The 13,538-nt window shown below is 34.4% G+C and overlaps 1 protein-coding gene across 1 annotated transcript; it reads left to right on the plus strand.

Moving 5' to 3' along the window:
• Window positions 1-9,418: 9,418 nt before the first annotated feature.
• LOC107748477 (gap junction gamma-1 protein-like) lies at window positions 9,419-10,655 on the plus strand. Its single transcript, XM_016563267.1, has 2 exons — window positions 9,419-9,908; window positions 10,560-10,655. Exons 1-2 carry the CDS (start codon window positions 9,441-9,443, stop codon window positions 10,653-10,655), a joined length of 564 nt encoding a protein of 187 aa, XP_016418753.1. The 5' UTR covers window positions 9,419-9,440.
• Window positions 10,656-13,538: the final 2,883 nt, after the last annotated feature.

Raw genomic sequence — 13,538 nt, forward strand, 5'->3', positions numbered from 1 at the left:
GGGGGGGGGGGGGGGGAAGAGTGCCGTGTTATTGATCGAAAATAAAATTACATTGAGAGTTAGAGACTCATAGAAAACACCTCAGTAACCCCACAGAAACACCTTGGCAACAAACCACAAAACCCATTTTGCTGAGGCGTTTTGGAAGTGGAAGTACCACACACATTTTCTTCAAAAAGTAATTTATTACTAATATTATACTCTGCATGGCTGCATGCTTATAAAACCAGTAAAGAACACCCAACAACTTTTGACATGACAACAAACGAAACTTTCTTCTTGTTGAGAATTAACTCTAAACCCTAAAGCCCTGTCTGTTAAACCATTACTCTTCAGCCAACCCTTATTCTGTGTGACAGCTTGCAATTTGAGTGTTATAAGCATTACTTCGGGCTTAGTATTGTTTCCTAATAGAAACATTATATGTGCCATCTCCTATTATGTTGTTGCATGTAATCCTAAAATTGCAGGATACTTGTATCCACTCGTTGCAAGTACACACATACACACTCTCTGTGCTGGTGCTGAGCTGTGTGGCATTCAGGTGTGAGTGTGTGTGTGTGTGTACGCGTTTTTGTGACAAATGAGGAGACACAAAGCAGGTGTTTACATTCTAAGCAGGTCATCCTAAAAGCTATGTTTAATGACAACATCACCTTCCAATGACCCAGCTAATGAGAGGGGCAAGAACACACTCAGCAGAACGTTCAACACTATCTATCTATCTATCTATCTATCTATCTGTCTGTCTGTCTGTCTGTCTATCATAATTTTAGCATGTAGCTTTATATTGTATCATCATGGTAAGTTGATTATTTGAATGGTCATTCATTCATTCACTTATAAATAGGCTCAGATAGAATCTGTTGATTTATTATTTTTTTTCTGCACTGACTTTAGTGGAGAATCTACAGAATTATGTGGAACAGATTTAAAAGAGGTAAAAGGCTTTAAGCGTTAAAGTAAAAATACAACAATAGAGTTATGTATGACAACTATACATCTATTACAATCAAATAGTCAAATCAAACTTGCCACAATATTTACTAAATTAGCAAACAAGTAATGGCAGCAGGATGTGTAGAAGCGTGTTAATAATGGTCATTATAATTCTGAAGATTTTTTCAGGGCATTCGCGCGGGCACGTTATTTATTTATTTATTTATTTATTTATTTATGAATTTTTGGCAATATGGTTCATTTCAGTTAGGATGAAAATGAATGGGAAATAAATAAACAAACAAACTGAGCAGTCACTGTTGCTTCTCATCAGTTTGTAATAAGATTTTATTCACAAATCAGAAAATGTTAGCATTAGAAAAACATACATACAAATCTAATGAAATCATTACAAATTGTATTTACATTTCATTCATAAATCAGATTTTGCCAGATTTAGCTAACCTCTGGGGACAACTTTTTTTTTCTCTAAAATATTGTTAAATAAACACACGCATCCATGCAATATGAAGGGACAATGATCTGATATCCTCCAGGGCTTCCAAACTCTCTAATGTTGAGTCAAAATGTAATGTTTGCTAAATGAAATGTAAGAGACAGTACGTACGTAAATAAATAAAAGAACACACAAAGCATGTCACCTGAGAGAACTTTTCCGATTTTGTTGCAACCTGGTCATTCCCATGGTGATTCTTAAGGTCTGTTTTACTCATTGGCACCACACTAGAAATCAAAATGCCCTAAAGTCAGTGGTGTGACACACACGTGTACATACACACTCTCACAGATGATTACCATACTCTACATTACTGCTGTACAGATAAGTGCTGTCTTCCTCAGGGAACACACACTACACACTAGCACACACACACACTTTTACAGATATGTGGTTGGCTCCTGAGGGCCTGCCAATCCAGAGTAATCCTACAAACACTCTGAATTTTCATTTCAAACAAAAGGCAAATCCACACACAGACACGACCAAATCTGTTGCCCTTCTCCCCCTTTCTTCCCCGCTCTTTTATTGTTCCCGCTTTTTCCATTCCCTTCCCTTCAAGCTCAACCACTTGTTCCTCCTGCTTTATTTCAACCATTTTCGTGAAAGAATGAAATTCGATGAACAAAAAACGTCAATGTCAGAGGAAGGAGATTGCTAAGAATATTTAATTAACATCCATATTCTTCAGTCAACTGGTTTATTGTTTCTAGGCCATTTGGTTCAAAAGTTATTAGCTAAAGCGTAAGTGCAGATTTGAACTGTTGGTGGCGCTAGAGAGTCTGAGATAGAAAGCTCAAAATCGGCATGGTAGAGGTCGAGAATCTTTTCTATTAGTGTGCCAAATTTCACAACTTTTTATCATATTATCATGTACTTTTTTTTTAAATCTATATTTCATCATACTCATCCGTACTTCACTAGAAAATTGCAACATGCTTTATTGTCAGCTGTATCACATATAATATTCCAAGGTTTTTTAACCACTTAAATTCTGATCTGTTCATCTCACAAAGCTATCATACAGCTTGAGAAGATTTAGATTACAAGTCACATGGAATACTTTTATGAGGCTTTGTATGTCATTGTTTGCGTGTCATGCTTAAAGGAATTTCTAGAGGTAAAATCATAGTAGCATCTAGTGAAGTTTATCTTGCACAACTCAAATTAGTTAGTGATCTTTGCACTGTTAGCTGAACATCAACAGCTTAAGCAATTTTCAGAGCGCTACCAGAAATACTACCAGATTTTAGTCAATTGTATAGCATTTTACAACAAGTGAATGCAGCTGTAGTGCAGTTAAGGTATTTCAACATTAAAAGTGGCACCTATAAATATCTTATAATAAACTCTTTTAGTCTTTGTAGATAACACACACATTTACGAGCTCACATGAAAAATACCTTGCTTGCCGACTACAATGACAGCTCACCAGAGACACACACAGCTAACTGCATTCACAGACAGGACTGTCAACATGACCATTAGGTATGTCCACTCCTGTCTTGGACTGGCTGAAGGGCCTGTTGTTTGGTGGGGGCCCGGGGCCGGAGCTCTGACCCCTGGCTCCGTCCTGCTCCATTAGAGTAATTATGGCTGGGGCCAGGGAGCAAGAGCAGGGGCCAGGTGAGGGCAAATTACAGCCAACCGGCCTCTCATGAGCACAGGTTAGAGTTAGACACACGAACATGCGTCTGTACTGAGAGAGAAAGATTTATACAAATCTATATGTAGACTGTTTTATTCTGTTTTTATTTTAATATATTTTATTTTGAGTGGGGAATGTGTAATGTGATCCTAAATAATGTCTTACTTATTTCAGAGTAACGCAAATGATGTGCATTAGAGCATAATCCGGGATAATTCCTGAATAAAAAAAAGCAGCTCATCATGTGCTGTCTGGACCTATAAAATATATATTTGCAAGTTCTGTTTTAAACAAGTCGGCCCGCTTAGCTTTAGAGTACTTTTTTTTTAAATTTAATTTAGCTGCAATTTTAATTATCAGAAGATTTATTAAAACATTACAACATTAGCAACATTAGTAACCTGCTACATTCTCCAGGGTGACATGAACATGAACCGGGTTCACAAACATTGGTGTCACACTGTCATTGTAGCTCTCGACAGACGGCAGAGTAGTTGGGAAACACTGCATTAGAGCATAATCTGGGATAATTCCTGAATAAAAAAAAGCAGCTCATCATGTGCTGTCTGGACCTATAAAATATATATTTGCAAGTTCTGTTTTAAACAAGTCGGCCCGCTTAGCTTTAGAGTACTTTTTTTTTAAATTTAATTTAGCTGCAATTTTAATTATCAGAAGATTTATTAAAACATTACAACATTAGCAACATTAGTAACCTGCTACATTCTCCAGGGTGACATGAACATGAACCGGGTTCACAAACATTGGTGTCACACTGTCATTGTTACACACACACATGTGCAGGTGCACTTGTTATTCCTGGAAAGTTCCCAAAGTGATCAACTTTGAGAGATAAAGCCAGGGGTAGCGATGATGTCACATCCTCCACGCGCAACACATTACCCAGGATTCAGTGCTGTCAGCACATGCTGATAGAATCTCCAGAGGCCTGACCTCTCGCTGCGAAAGGTCAGCAGATAAACATTACAACACACACTTCAAATTAATAGGAAGTGTTGCAATCTCTGTTTAACAAAGCAATAATAACACAAAGAAAATAAAAATGTATGTAGTGTTACCATTTCAAAAATACATTCTAATAAAAAAATTATAAGAAAAAGAATACACATTTGAGTAAACATAGCAAAAGCCACATTATAGTCTTTGGACCTTTTAGTCAATATTTAGCTAAAATTACGAAAATTATAAAAGTTTTAGTTAAACAAAATTATAATTTTTGTTGATTATAATATACAAAGCAACCTTGGCATTGCTAACTCCATTTTCTATACCAGTTGTGGAGTTACGCATTCTGACTAAGTTCACCTGTACATTTACTTCACCCTGTATCTGATTTAATATTATATTTATTTTATTATATTTGTATTTATTTAATATTATATTATTTTAATATTATATTTATCACTGATAAATCTAAAATTAATTGATAAATCAAATGAAATGTACTTGCAGATAACATAATATTAATGAAATAAAAGGCCACTTAAGTATACTTAAAGAGAGATACTTTCACTGTTTTAAATATAAATTTAAATTATAATACATTTTCATTCCATTTAAAGGGGTCATATGATGTTGCTAAAAAGAACATTATTATTTTTTAAGTACATCTTCATATGTACTGTAATTTCATAGTTACTTTTGTTATTTTTGGAATACGGTTAAATTACACTGCCAAATGTACTGACAATTATTTAACGACACAGCACAATTTACTTTAATGTCATTTCTATTAGAATCATGTATTTAAATATATTTGTGACCCTGGATCACAAAACCAGTCATAAGGGTCAATTTTTAGAAATTAAGATGTATACATCACCTGAATGCTGAATAAATAAGCTTTCCGTTGATGTATGGTTTGTTAGGATAGGACAATATTTGGCCGAGATACAACTATTTGAAAATCTGGAATCTGAGGGTTTCTCAAAATATTGAGAAAATCCCATTTAAAGTTGTCCAAATGAAGTTCTTAGCAATGCCTTTTACTAATCAAAAATTAAGTTTTAATATATGTACAGTAGGAAATTTACAAAATATCTAAATGGAACATGATCTTTACTTAATATACTAATGATTTTTGGCATAAAAGAAAAATCTATAATCATTTTGACCCATACAATGTATTTCTGGCTATTGCTACAAATATACCCCAGCGACTTAAGACTGGTTTTGTGGTCCAGGGTCACATTTAGTACATTTAAAGTATATTAAATTTATTTAACTGTAATATCGGCCTACTACACAGTACAAATGTACTTTAAACTTTTTAAATTTGACATTACTACAGTGCACTTTAAAATTGTACTTACGTTTAAATAAAATAAATATTTATTTAGTAAATAAATATTTCCATTAGTAATTGCATTCACACCTGTAAATATGAATAAAACAAACATGCTGATCTTCATTCACCCGGAGGGCTGCTGTATTCCTGTTAATTTCACACCTCTATATTGTCACAATCAAATGATCAGTGTTTGTGTATCTGTGCTGTGCACATTTTTGCCTTTGTCTGTATGTACTCATTCTAACTCATCCTTCACTCGTCTAAAAGTGACTGTCTACCAGTAGAGATTTTGATAAAATAATTTAATCTAGTAGTATTCCAACCTTCAAACACAGCTATTGACATTAGTTTATCTAAAAGCCACTGTCCACCAACATAGTCACCGATATAATGATTTAGAATGCAAGACTACAAAAATAATGCTAATTCACAGAAAACACTTTAATTCAAGGATATAGAATGTAATTTTGCTAATGCAAATAAAACAAACAACATTTAATTGTTATGTCCGTATTTGTGCATACATTCGCATGTCTGTTAACTGTGCATGGGTGTGTTAGTAAGGGTGTTTTCTAAAAACCAATAACAATTTGGCCAATCATCAAATTAGCATTACTGCAAACAAATTATTATTTGAACAATACAACATATTTATGCATTTACATCAGTTATTCAGTGTACGTGTTTGGCGTGTGCTGCACTACTATTAAATATTATGTTTTAAATAAGGAGTCAAAAATGGCTGTTGATATTGCTTCTGGTTCTTTAAAGTAGGACGCATTGCATTGTGGGATACTTTACCTCATGCAGCATGTGATTTACTGCATACTTTATATATCATCAGGTGTAGTAGAACATCTCTGTACTACATGGGTACAGTAGAAAGAGTAGGTAGTATGCTGGTCGGCAGTGTTGGGGGTAATTCATTACAAGTAACGCAAGTTACGTAATCAGATTACTTTTTTCAAGTAACTAGTAAAGTAACGCATTACTTTTTAATTTACAAGAGAATATCTGAGTTACTTTTTCAAATAAGTAACGCAAGTTACTTTTTTTTTCCAATTTATTGATTGACAGCTCTCCTGTCCCCATGTTGAGAGAAAATATTGTAATGTATTACTTTTAAAAGTAACTTTCCCCAACACTGCTGGTCGGAACAGGTTTTAGTGCTTGTGTTGCAGGCAATAGCAAATGTACAAATACTTTTAAAATTGCACTCATTAAAGAGTTCATGATAGATTTATTATGCTTTTCTCAAGAACACATTAAGTTGATAAAGATTTCAGATATTCAGACTAATATTATAGTGGTGTATTCATGTTCATCCGAATCAAACGAATGAAAACAATCGTTAAAAAAAGATCAATGAGATCAATGTTTTCATTAAACTAAAATCCAAATGATGATTTATCAAGACATAAGGGGATGTATTTCCATGCTGTACTCCAGATAAGAAATTAATCAGGCATTATAAATTAAGATGCATATGTACAACGCTAAATTCAGAGGGACAGATAAGGAGCTAATGGAAGATACATCCTAGCATCTAATGAAAGGCACATCAATACATGATGAAATATGTATGAAAACCAATATGTAAGATAAACTTTCTCTGTTTCTTAGTAAAGGTTACAGAGTGTAGTTGGGTGAATTAGGGTTATCTGGGACTTCACTTTAACATAGAAACAACAAAGTTAAAATATGGTAATGTTAATGCAGATTTACTTGTGATGAAGCGAGAAATGTACACCTAATGTAAAAGTTGTTCCATATTTGATTGACATCTTGCATATGCATAGTTATAATGGAAATAATACTACTTTGGTTCTGCTTTTTGACATTTTAGCAATAAATAAATTATTAATTGCTAATCCAACTCCTACCTCTAAACCTAACCCTAACCATTTCATATATATATATATATATATATAGGTTTAGAAGTAGGAGTTGGATTAACAGCTCACATTTTATTTAATGGTACATTGAAACTAATATGGTTTTTGTACACTTTTCTTATTCTTTTTACTCTATAAAAGCGATTATGTTGAGATTTGGGGGTAGAATTAAGGGATCTAAGATGTTTCATTGTAACTTTCATTTTAATTGTAAGTGCTTCACCATATCCTCATTTTCTGATTTTTACGTTTTTTTGTTTGATTTTAAATAAACTTTTTTTTTTATAATCAACCATGTCAAAATAATAAATAAAATAATAATTAATAAAATAAAAATTGAATCGAAATGTGTGCCCGTAAATGGTTAGTCCACACATAAATTAAAATTCTGTCATCAGTCACCCTCATGTTATTTCAAATGAGCGTTATGTATGTTCACTGATCAGTGTTTATATGTGAATAAATATAATATCTGTTCTTCATATAAAGTGATCATTCTCTTTAGAAGATTTGGATTAAACCACTTTAGATTTACTATGTCTTTATAAACTTTCAAGTTTTGGATGAATTCAAAATATTTTAGTATTGTGATGTTCTTATAGATTTGGAATAACATGACAGTGAGACAACTTTTTTATTAAATATTTTTAATATATAACTATTTTATTAAAGCAATAAGCTCATTGAGGCCGTACTGTAGCTAAGCATTTCATTTTGTAATGAGAAAACATTTAATAATGAGAAAAAAAGAAAAAAAAATGGAAATAAGGTAAAAAAAAAAAAAATCTGTCATCTTGCTATTGAATGACAACACTTCAACTATGATCAGAAGGCAAAAATCCTAGATGATCACCTCTCCAGCCCCTTGTTGAGAGGGTCTGGCCTGACCTCTCACCCCTCCACCCACTCTATTCAACAGCTACCTGAACTCCTGGGAACAGCACCTGATATGGCCTTACCTTGACAGGTATGTCTGGCGCTAGCAACCCCCTCTGTCTTACGCCACAGCCGTCTGGTCGGACTCACAGGGAAGAATGGAATGTCCCTGTTGTGTTTTTGTATCAAAGACGGTGTTCATTTCTTTTAGTGTCTGCACTCAACGCATTCATAAATCAACCTGGTTTAACGTGTCGTTTGTCCTGTGAAGACAAATCCATTCTGAGTCTTAAACAAACACACACAAAAGTACTGTACACAGACTACTACAAGCTAATGTTGATTTGTTAAGTGTGCTGTCACTGTATGCAAACTACTGTCTGACCTAAATAAATTCATGCAACATTTTTCATGTAGATTTTAACATCTATGCAAAATAAAGTTTCATTTGGCACCCTTCTTTGTTCCATTTCGTTTCCTTTTCAGTTTCGTTTCTTAGTGTGTTTAATATTACATATACAATGCCGACGAAACTTCTTTAGAATCTAAAGTTGCTCTTCCAGAATTGAAGACAGAGCCATTCATCAATTCTCAATACAATCTTCATACAGTAAGTGATTTTCCATTACGTTCAGTTCCGTTAGCGGTTTCTTGCGCATATGCAAGTGGAACACAACAACAGTGTCTTGGTGTTCATGCAACGTTGCACTGCTACTGAATCTGAAGTACAATGGAAAAAAAACAACAACATCAAAAAGCACGACCAGTGTAGTCCAATTCTCGAAAGGAATAACTCTGAGCTGGTTCTTTATAAAAAGTCTCAAAATCACAAATTCACTCTGTTTAAAAGTATACGTGTGTAGTACGAATACAATCGTATACCATATAGACATCCACCATATTGGTGTCATCGTGTTACCTGCAATATCAGCCACATTGCTGGTTGCCTGCCATTTATGAATATGACAAATCCCATTTTACCGCTTTTGCGTGGGGCGGTACCCATTTAGGTACTAATATATACACTAGAGGTACTAATATTTACGTTTAAAGTCCCCATGAAATCAAAATTAAAGTTTTTTGGGTGTTAGTATCAATATGTTAGTCTTAAGGTACTTATATGCACCCTTTAGAAGTAAATAAGGTTCAAAAGAGTACATTTTGAAAAGGTACCACCCAGTGATTGCTTTTCTACCTTTTTTTTTTTTTTTTTTTTGTACTTCTGCAGATCAGGTTTCTTGTTTTGGTGGCACCATGAGTTGGAACTTCTTGACTCGCTTGCTTGATGAGATCTCCAACCATTCCACTTTTGTGGGAAAGATCTGGCTCACACTCCTCATTATCTTCCGAATTGTTCTGACAGTGGTGGGCGGTGAGACCATCTATCAAGATGAACAGGGCAAGTTCGTATGCAATACTGCACAACCCGGTTGTAATAATGTATGCTATGATGCATTTGCCCCTCTATCACACATCCGATTCTGGGTTTTTCAAATTATTATGATCACCACACCGTCCATTATGTACCTTGGCTTTGCCATGCACAAAATTGCTCGAATGGCTGATGACGAATACCGACCACGTAAGCACAAACTGCTTTCTATGATTCATCGAGGACTGAGTCGTGGCTATGACGAGGCTGATGAAGTTCCCATGATCTTGGAGGAGATTGAGCCCTCTAAAAAGGATAGTAAAGCGGTAGCTGCAGCCAAGTCTGCCCCTGCATCCGGCTGCTTGATATGTCCCGCCCTGTCTTCCTGTTTCAGTTAAAATGACGTCAACACAGAGTAACGCTGCGTGTTTCTAAGCATTTCAGGGGACCTTTAAGGTACTTATATGCACCCTTTAGAAGTAAATAAGGTTCAAAAGAGTACATTTTGAAAAGGTACCACCCAGTGATTGCTTTTCTACCTTTTTTTTTTTTTTTTTCTGAGAGTGCATAGTAGGAAATTAAGCATATTTGGAGATGGGGAAGATATAAGTTTGAATCAGTCTAATGAATCACTCACTAACTTAATCATTTGGAGTGGTTCTTCACTAAGAACATTTCATGACTGTTGGCATGACGAAACTCAGAATAAACTGAGAACTGCTGTTATGATTAATTATCTACTTACTGTGACTCTAGTGTATACTTGAGACTAATTACTTGATTAAGGTGTTGCTTCTTTAAAAGTACCAAAATAATCATTAATGGACTCCTTAAAGTATCAGAATCATTATATACAATACAATTCCTGTTCCTGTTTGCAATGTAAAATAAATAAATAAATAAATACAAATTTGACAAGCTTAAATGTAGCACAATTACATGTAAATAGATTAAAACAAATTGTATATGAAAGTGTAATGTGCAAATATGTGTATGTACAGAATGAGACAGACAGCGAAAGAGAAAGAAGAGAGTACTTGTGTAGCATTGAGCCGGGATGCCTGCAGGCAAAAGTGGGATTTGTAAGCTCTTTGTAAGTGCCAAGGCCACACTTAGAGAACTGAGTGTGTGTGTGTGTGTTTGTGTATAGTGTGTGTGTGTGTGTGTTTGTTTGTGTATATATGTAAGTGTGTGTGTAATCCCTGATTGACATTTTAATTGAAAGCGTCAGACCTTTCTCGTGCGGCTGCTTTCAGAGATTGCGTCAGAAGATTCCATCACGTTCAGTCTAAGCTTTGATTGACAAGGTTCCCTCTTACACACTACAGACTCACTTAACTAACCTGAAAACACTGACTGACTGACGGAAAGACCATATTGTGCTTAAATATCCTCGGCTTGCTGAGGTCATTCATTGGCTAAAGGGTACAACAATAGGAGATAGTAGAAAGTGTCTAGTGTTACAAATGTAATTTGCAAGACATTGAAATGGTCGGACCAATCAAATACGTTCATAGACGTACATGCATTGAGAAAAACCACTGGGAAATTCCAATTGATTTTAGCAGATTGGTTCATTTGGACGATTTGATTCATTTCATTGCACCAGTTGATGTATCACTATTAAGTCATCACGCGTTAACTCTTTATGGCGCCAAATACAATTACAAGATATAAAAGTCACATTTTTTTAAAATAATGTCGCAATTGAGAGAGATATTGGCACAGTTATGAGAAATAAACACGTAATTGTGAAATATAAAATCACAATTGTTAGAAACAAATGACAAAATTGTGAGATACAGTCACAATTATGAGAAATGAAGTCACAATATGATATACAGTATAAATAAAAAATTACAAGAAATAGTTGCAAATGTGAGATATAAAGTAAATTATTAGATATAATATTGCAATTGTGAGATATCGTCACAATTATGGAAAATGCAGTCAATTGTGATGTGAATTAAAAATTTTAATTAAAAATAATGTGAAATGTAGTTGTAATTGTGAAATAAAATTACAATTACGAGAAATAGTTGCAATTATGAAATATAGTCGCAAATGTTAGAAATAAATGTCGAAATTGTGAGATACAGTCACAATTACTAAAAATTAAGTTGCAACTGTTATATGTAAATTAAAAATAACAAGAGATATAGTTTTATATCATTAATATATAAATATATTAAATATATCAGTATATGTTAATATATAATTGTCACAGTTATAAGAAATAGAGTCTCAATTGTGAGATACATAGTCGCAGTTAAAAGACAGTCACAAAAGAGTTGCAATGTAGTAGTCGCAAAGTACTGCGTTTTGTAAGTAGCTTGTAATGCAGCTAATTAATTTTTATTGTTGATGTTTTCAAAAGAGGAGCATCACTCTAATTTCAAATTGTCAACAAATTGAAAACTAGCCTTATTACTTTCTAAATGCACATTATTGGTCTTACTGTGCATGGGAAAAAAAATTGTTTTCACAATGTTTGATCAAAATTTTCTAAATTCCTCTGCTTTTGAAACGACTTTCCTTTTCCAGTGACATCACCAAGACCTCTTACTTTGTTTTACTCCTCCCCTTGACTTGAATTACTTTAAATGATTAGGCCTAGTTATTCATTTCTTTAATATTTTACTGAGCAAAGTATGAAATATGGAGCCTACAGAGGCAAACGCACATACACAAACGCACAGAGCACTAAATTATGATGGTGTTGACAGGGGTCAGCGGGATTGGCCCACCTGACCTGTGGGGCTTAAAATAACATCTCACCAGCAGCTTAAACTGGCCTCAGTTTTAGCAGCTTTCCCCACAACTCACTTTACATTAAAACAGCACATAGCAGCCACTCACTCAGTCAATTTACACACTTCACAAGCCTCTCTCTGTCATTTCCTCCGTCGGTAGCACACAATTTACCCGACACATCATCTACTGACAATGGTGCTTAATTAAAAAATGTTCAAATAAATAAAAACAACAAAAAAATATACATAACTTATTGAATTATTTAAGCTTCTTTGATAGATTTATCCCTCAAAACAGAATAATGCAAAATAAGATTTAATAACACCTTTCCTATTCTCAAGTGAAATAGACACAATATTTGCATAAAAGTGTGTGTTTGGGTGCTGGGGAGGCCGTATGATAAGCTCATTGAAGTGTGGTTCAAGGCAGCGCGGATGTATTGTTTCATGTTAAAGCCTGATGGAAGTCAAGGTGATTATTAACACGGCGGCTCAGAAGACGAGGTTTTGAAACGCCAAAATATAGACAGGCTGACACAAAGGCCTTCACATGTTTGTTTAAAAGAAATCTTGCAGAAAGGAGAAAAAATACATCATTCACTGTCACCGCGCAGTCATCCGCTCAGAAAAAAGGGATAACCACGCCGCTGTTGTTCAAACAATTCCAAACTGAAAGAATTTTGACGTAGCGCATGAGATAGTGTGGCATAAACTATTAGCCGGTGGTGGAAAATAAATTATATCTGTCAGTTTTAACCGGATTATGGTCTTTGTTAATGTTTGTTTGTGAGGTTAACTGTGTGTATGTTTGGTTCTTGTATTCAGGAGGTTTTACCTGTATCTTTGGCTATAACTTTGCATCTGTATTAGGCCTGTCAATATAATACATTCATTTAGTTAATTATATAAAAAATATTGCATTAAAACATTTACGCAATTAATCATACCATTCCATAATGAGGGCTTTTCCTGCACTGAGGCAATACTAGCGTGAAATAACACCTTGTGTGACTGCATAAATGAGAAAGGAGACGTTCACAGGTGATGTGTTCTTGCGTTCAAAAACAGCTGCATCGAACGCAATAGAAAGGAATGGAACACAAGGATCTCAAAATGTTTTTCATAGAACTCTTTTAAAAAATGCAGCACTCATGGTGCAAGACATTGAGAAAGATCAAACAAAGACGTACATATACATGTGTACAATAAAAAATATGATGCAGCCAA

Source organism: Sinocyclocheilus rhinocerous, unplaced genomic scaffold (genome assembly GCF_001515625.1).
Source record: "Sinocyclocheilus rhinocerous isolate Xijiao unplaced genomic scaffold, SAMN03320098_v1.1 scaffold78, whole genome shotgun sequence".
Classification (NCBI taxonomy): Eukaryota; Metazoa; Chordata; class Actinopteri; order Cypriniformes; family Cyprinidae; genus Sinocyclocheilus; species Sinocyclocheilus rhinocerous.

What these genes read in the sequence shown, in the direction of transcription:
- LOC107748477 (XM_016563267.1), top strand. Translation starts at nt 9,441, where the DNA reads ATGAGTTGGAACTTCTTGACTCGCTTGCTTGATGAGATCTCCAACCAT. An exon ending in CTGCAGCCAAGTCTGCCCCT is followed by an intron (nt 9,909 to 10,559) that starts GCATCCGGCTGC and finishes GTGTATGTACAG; the next exon opens with AATGAGACAGACAGCGAAAG.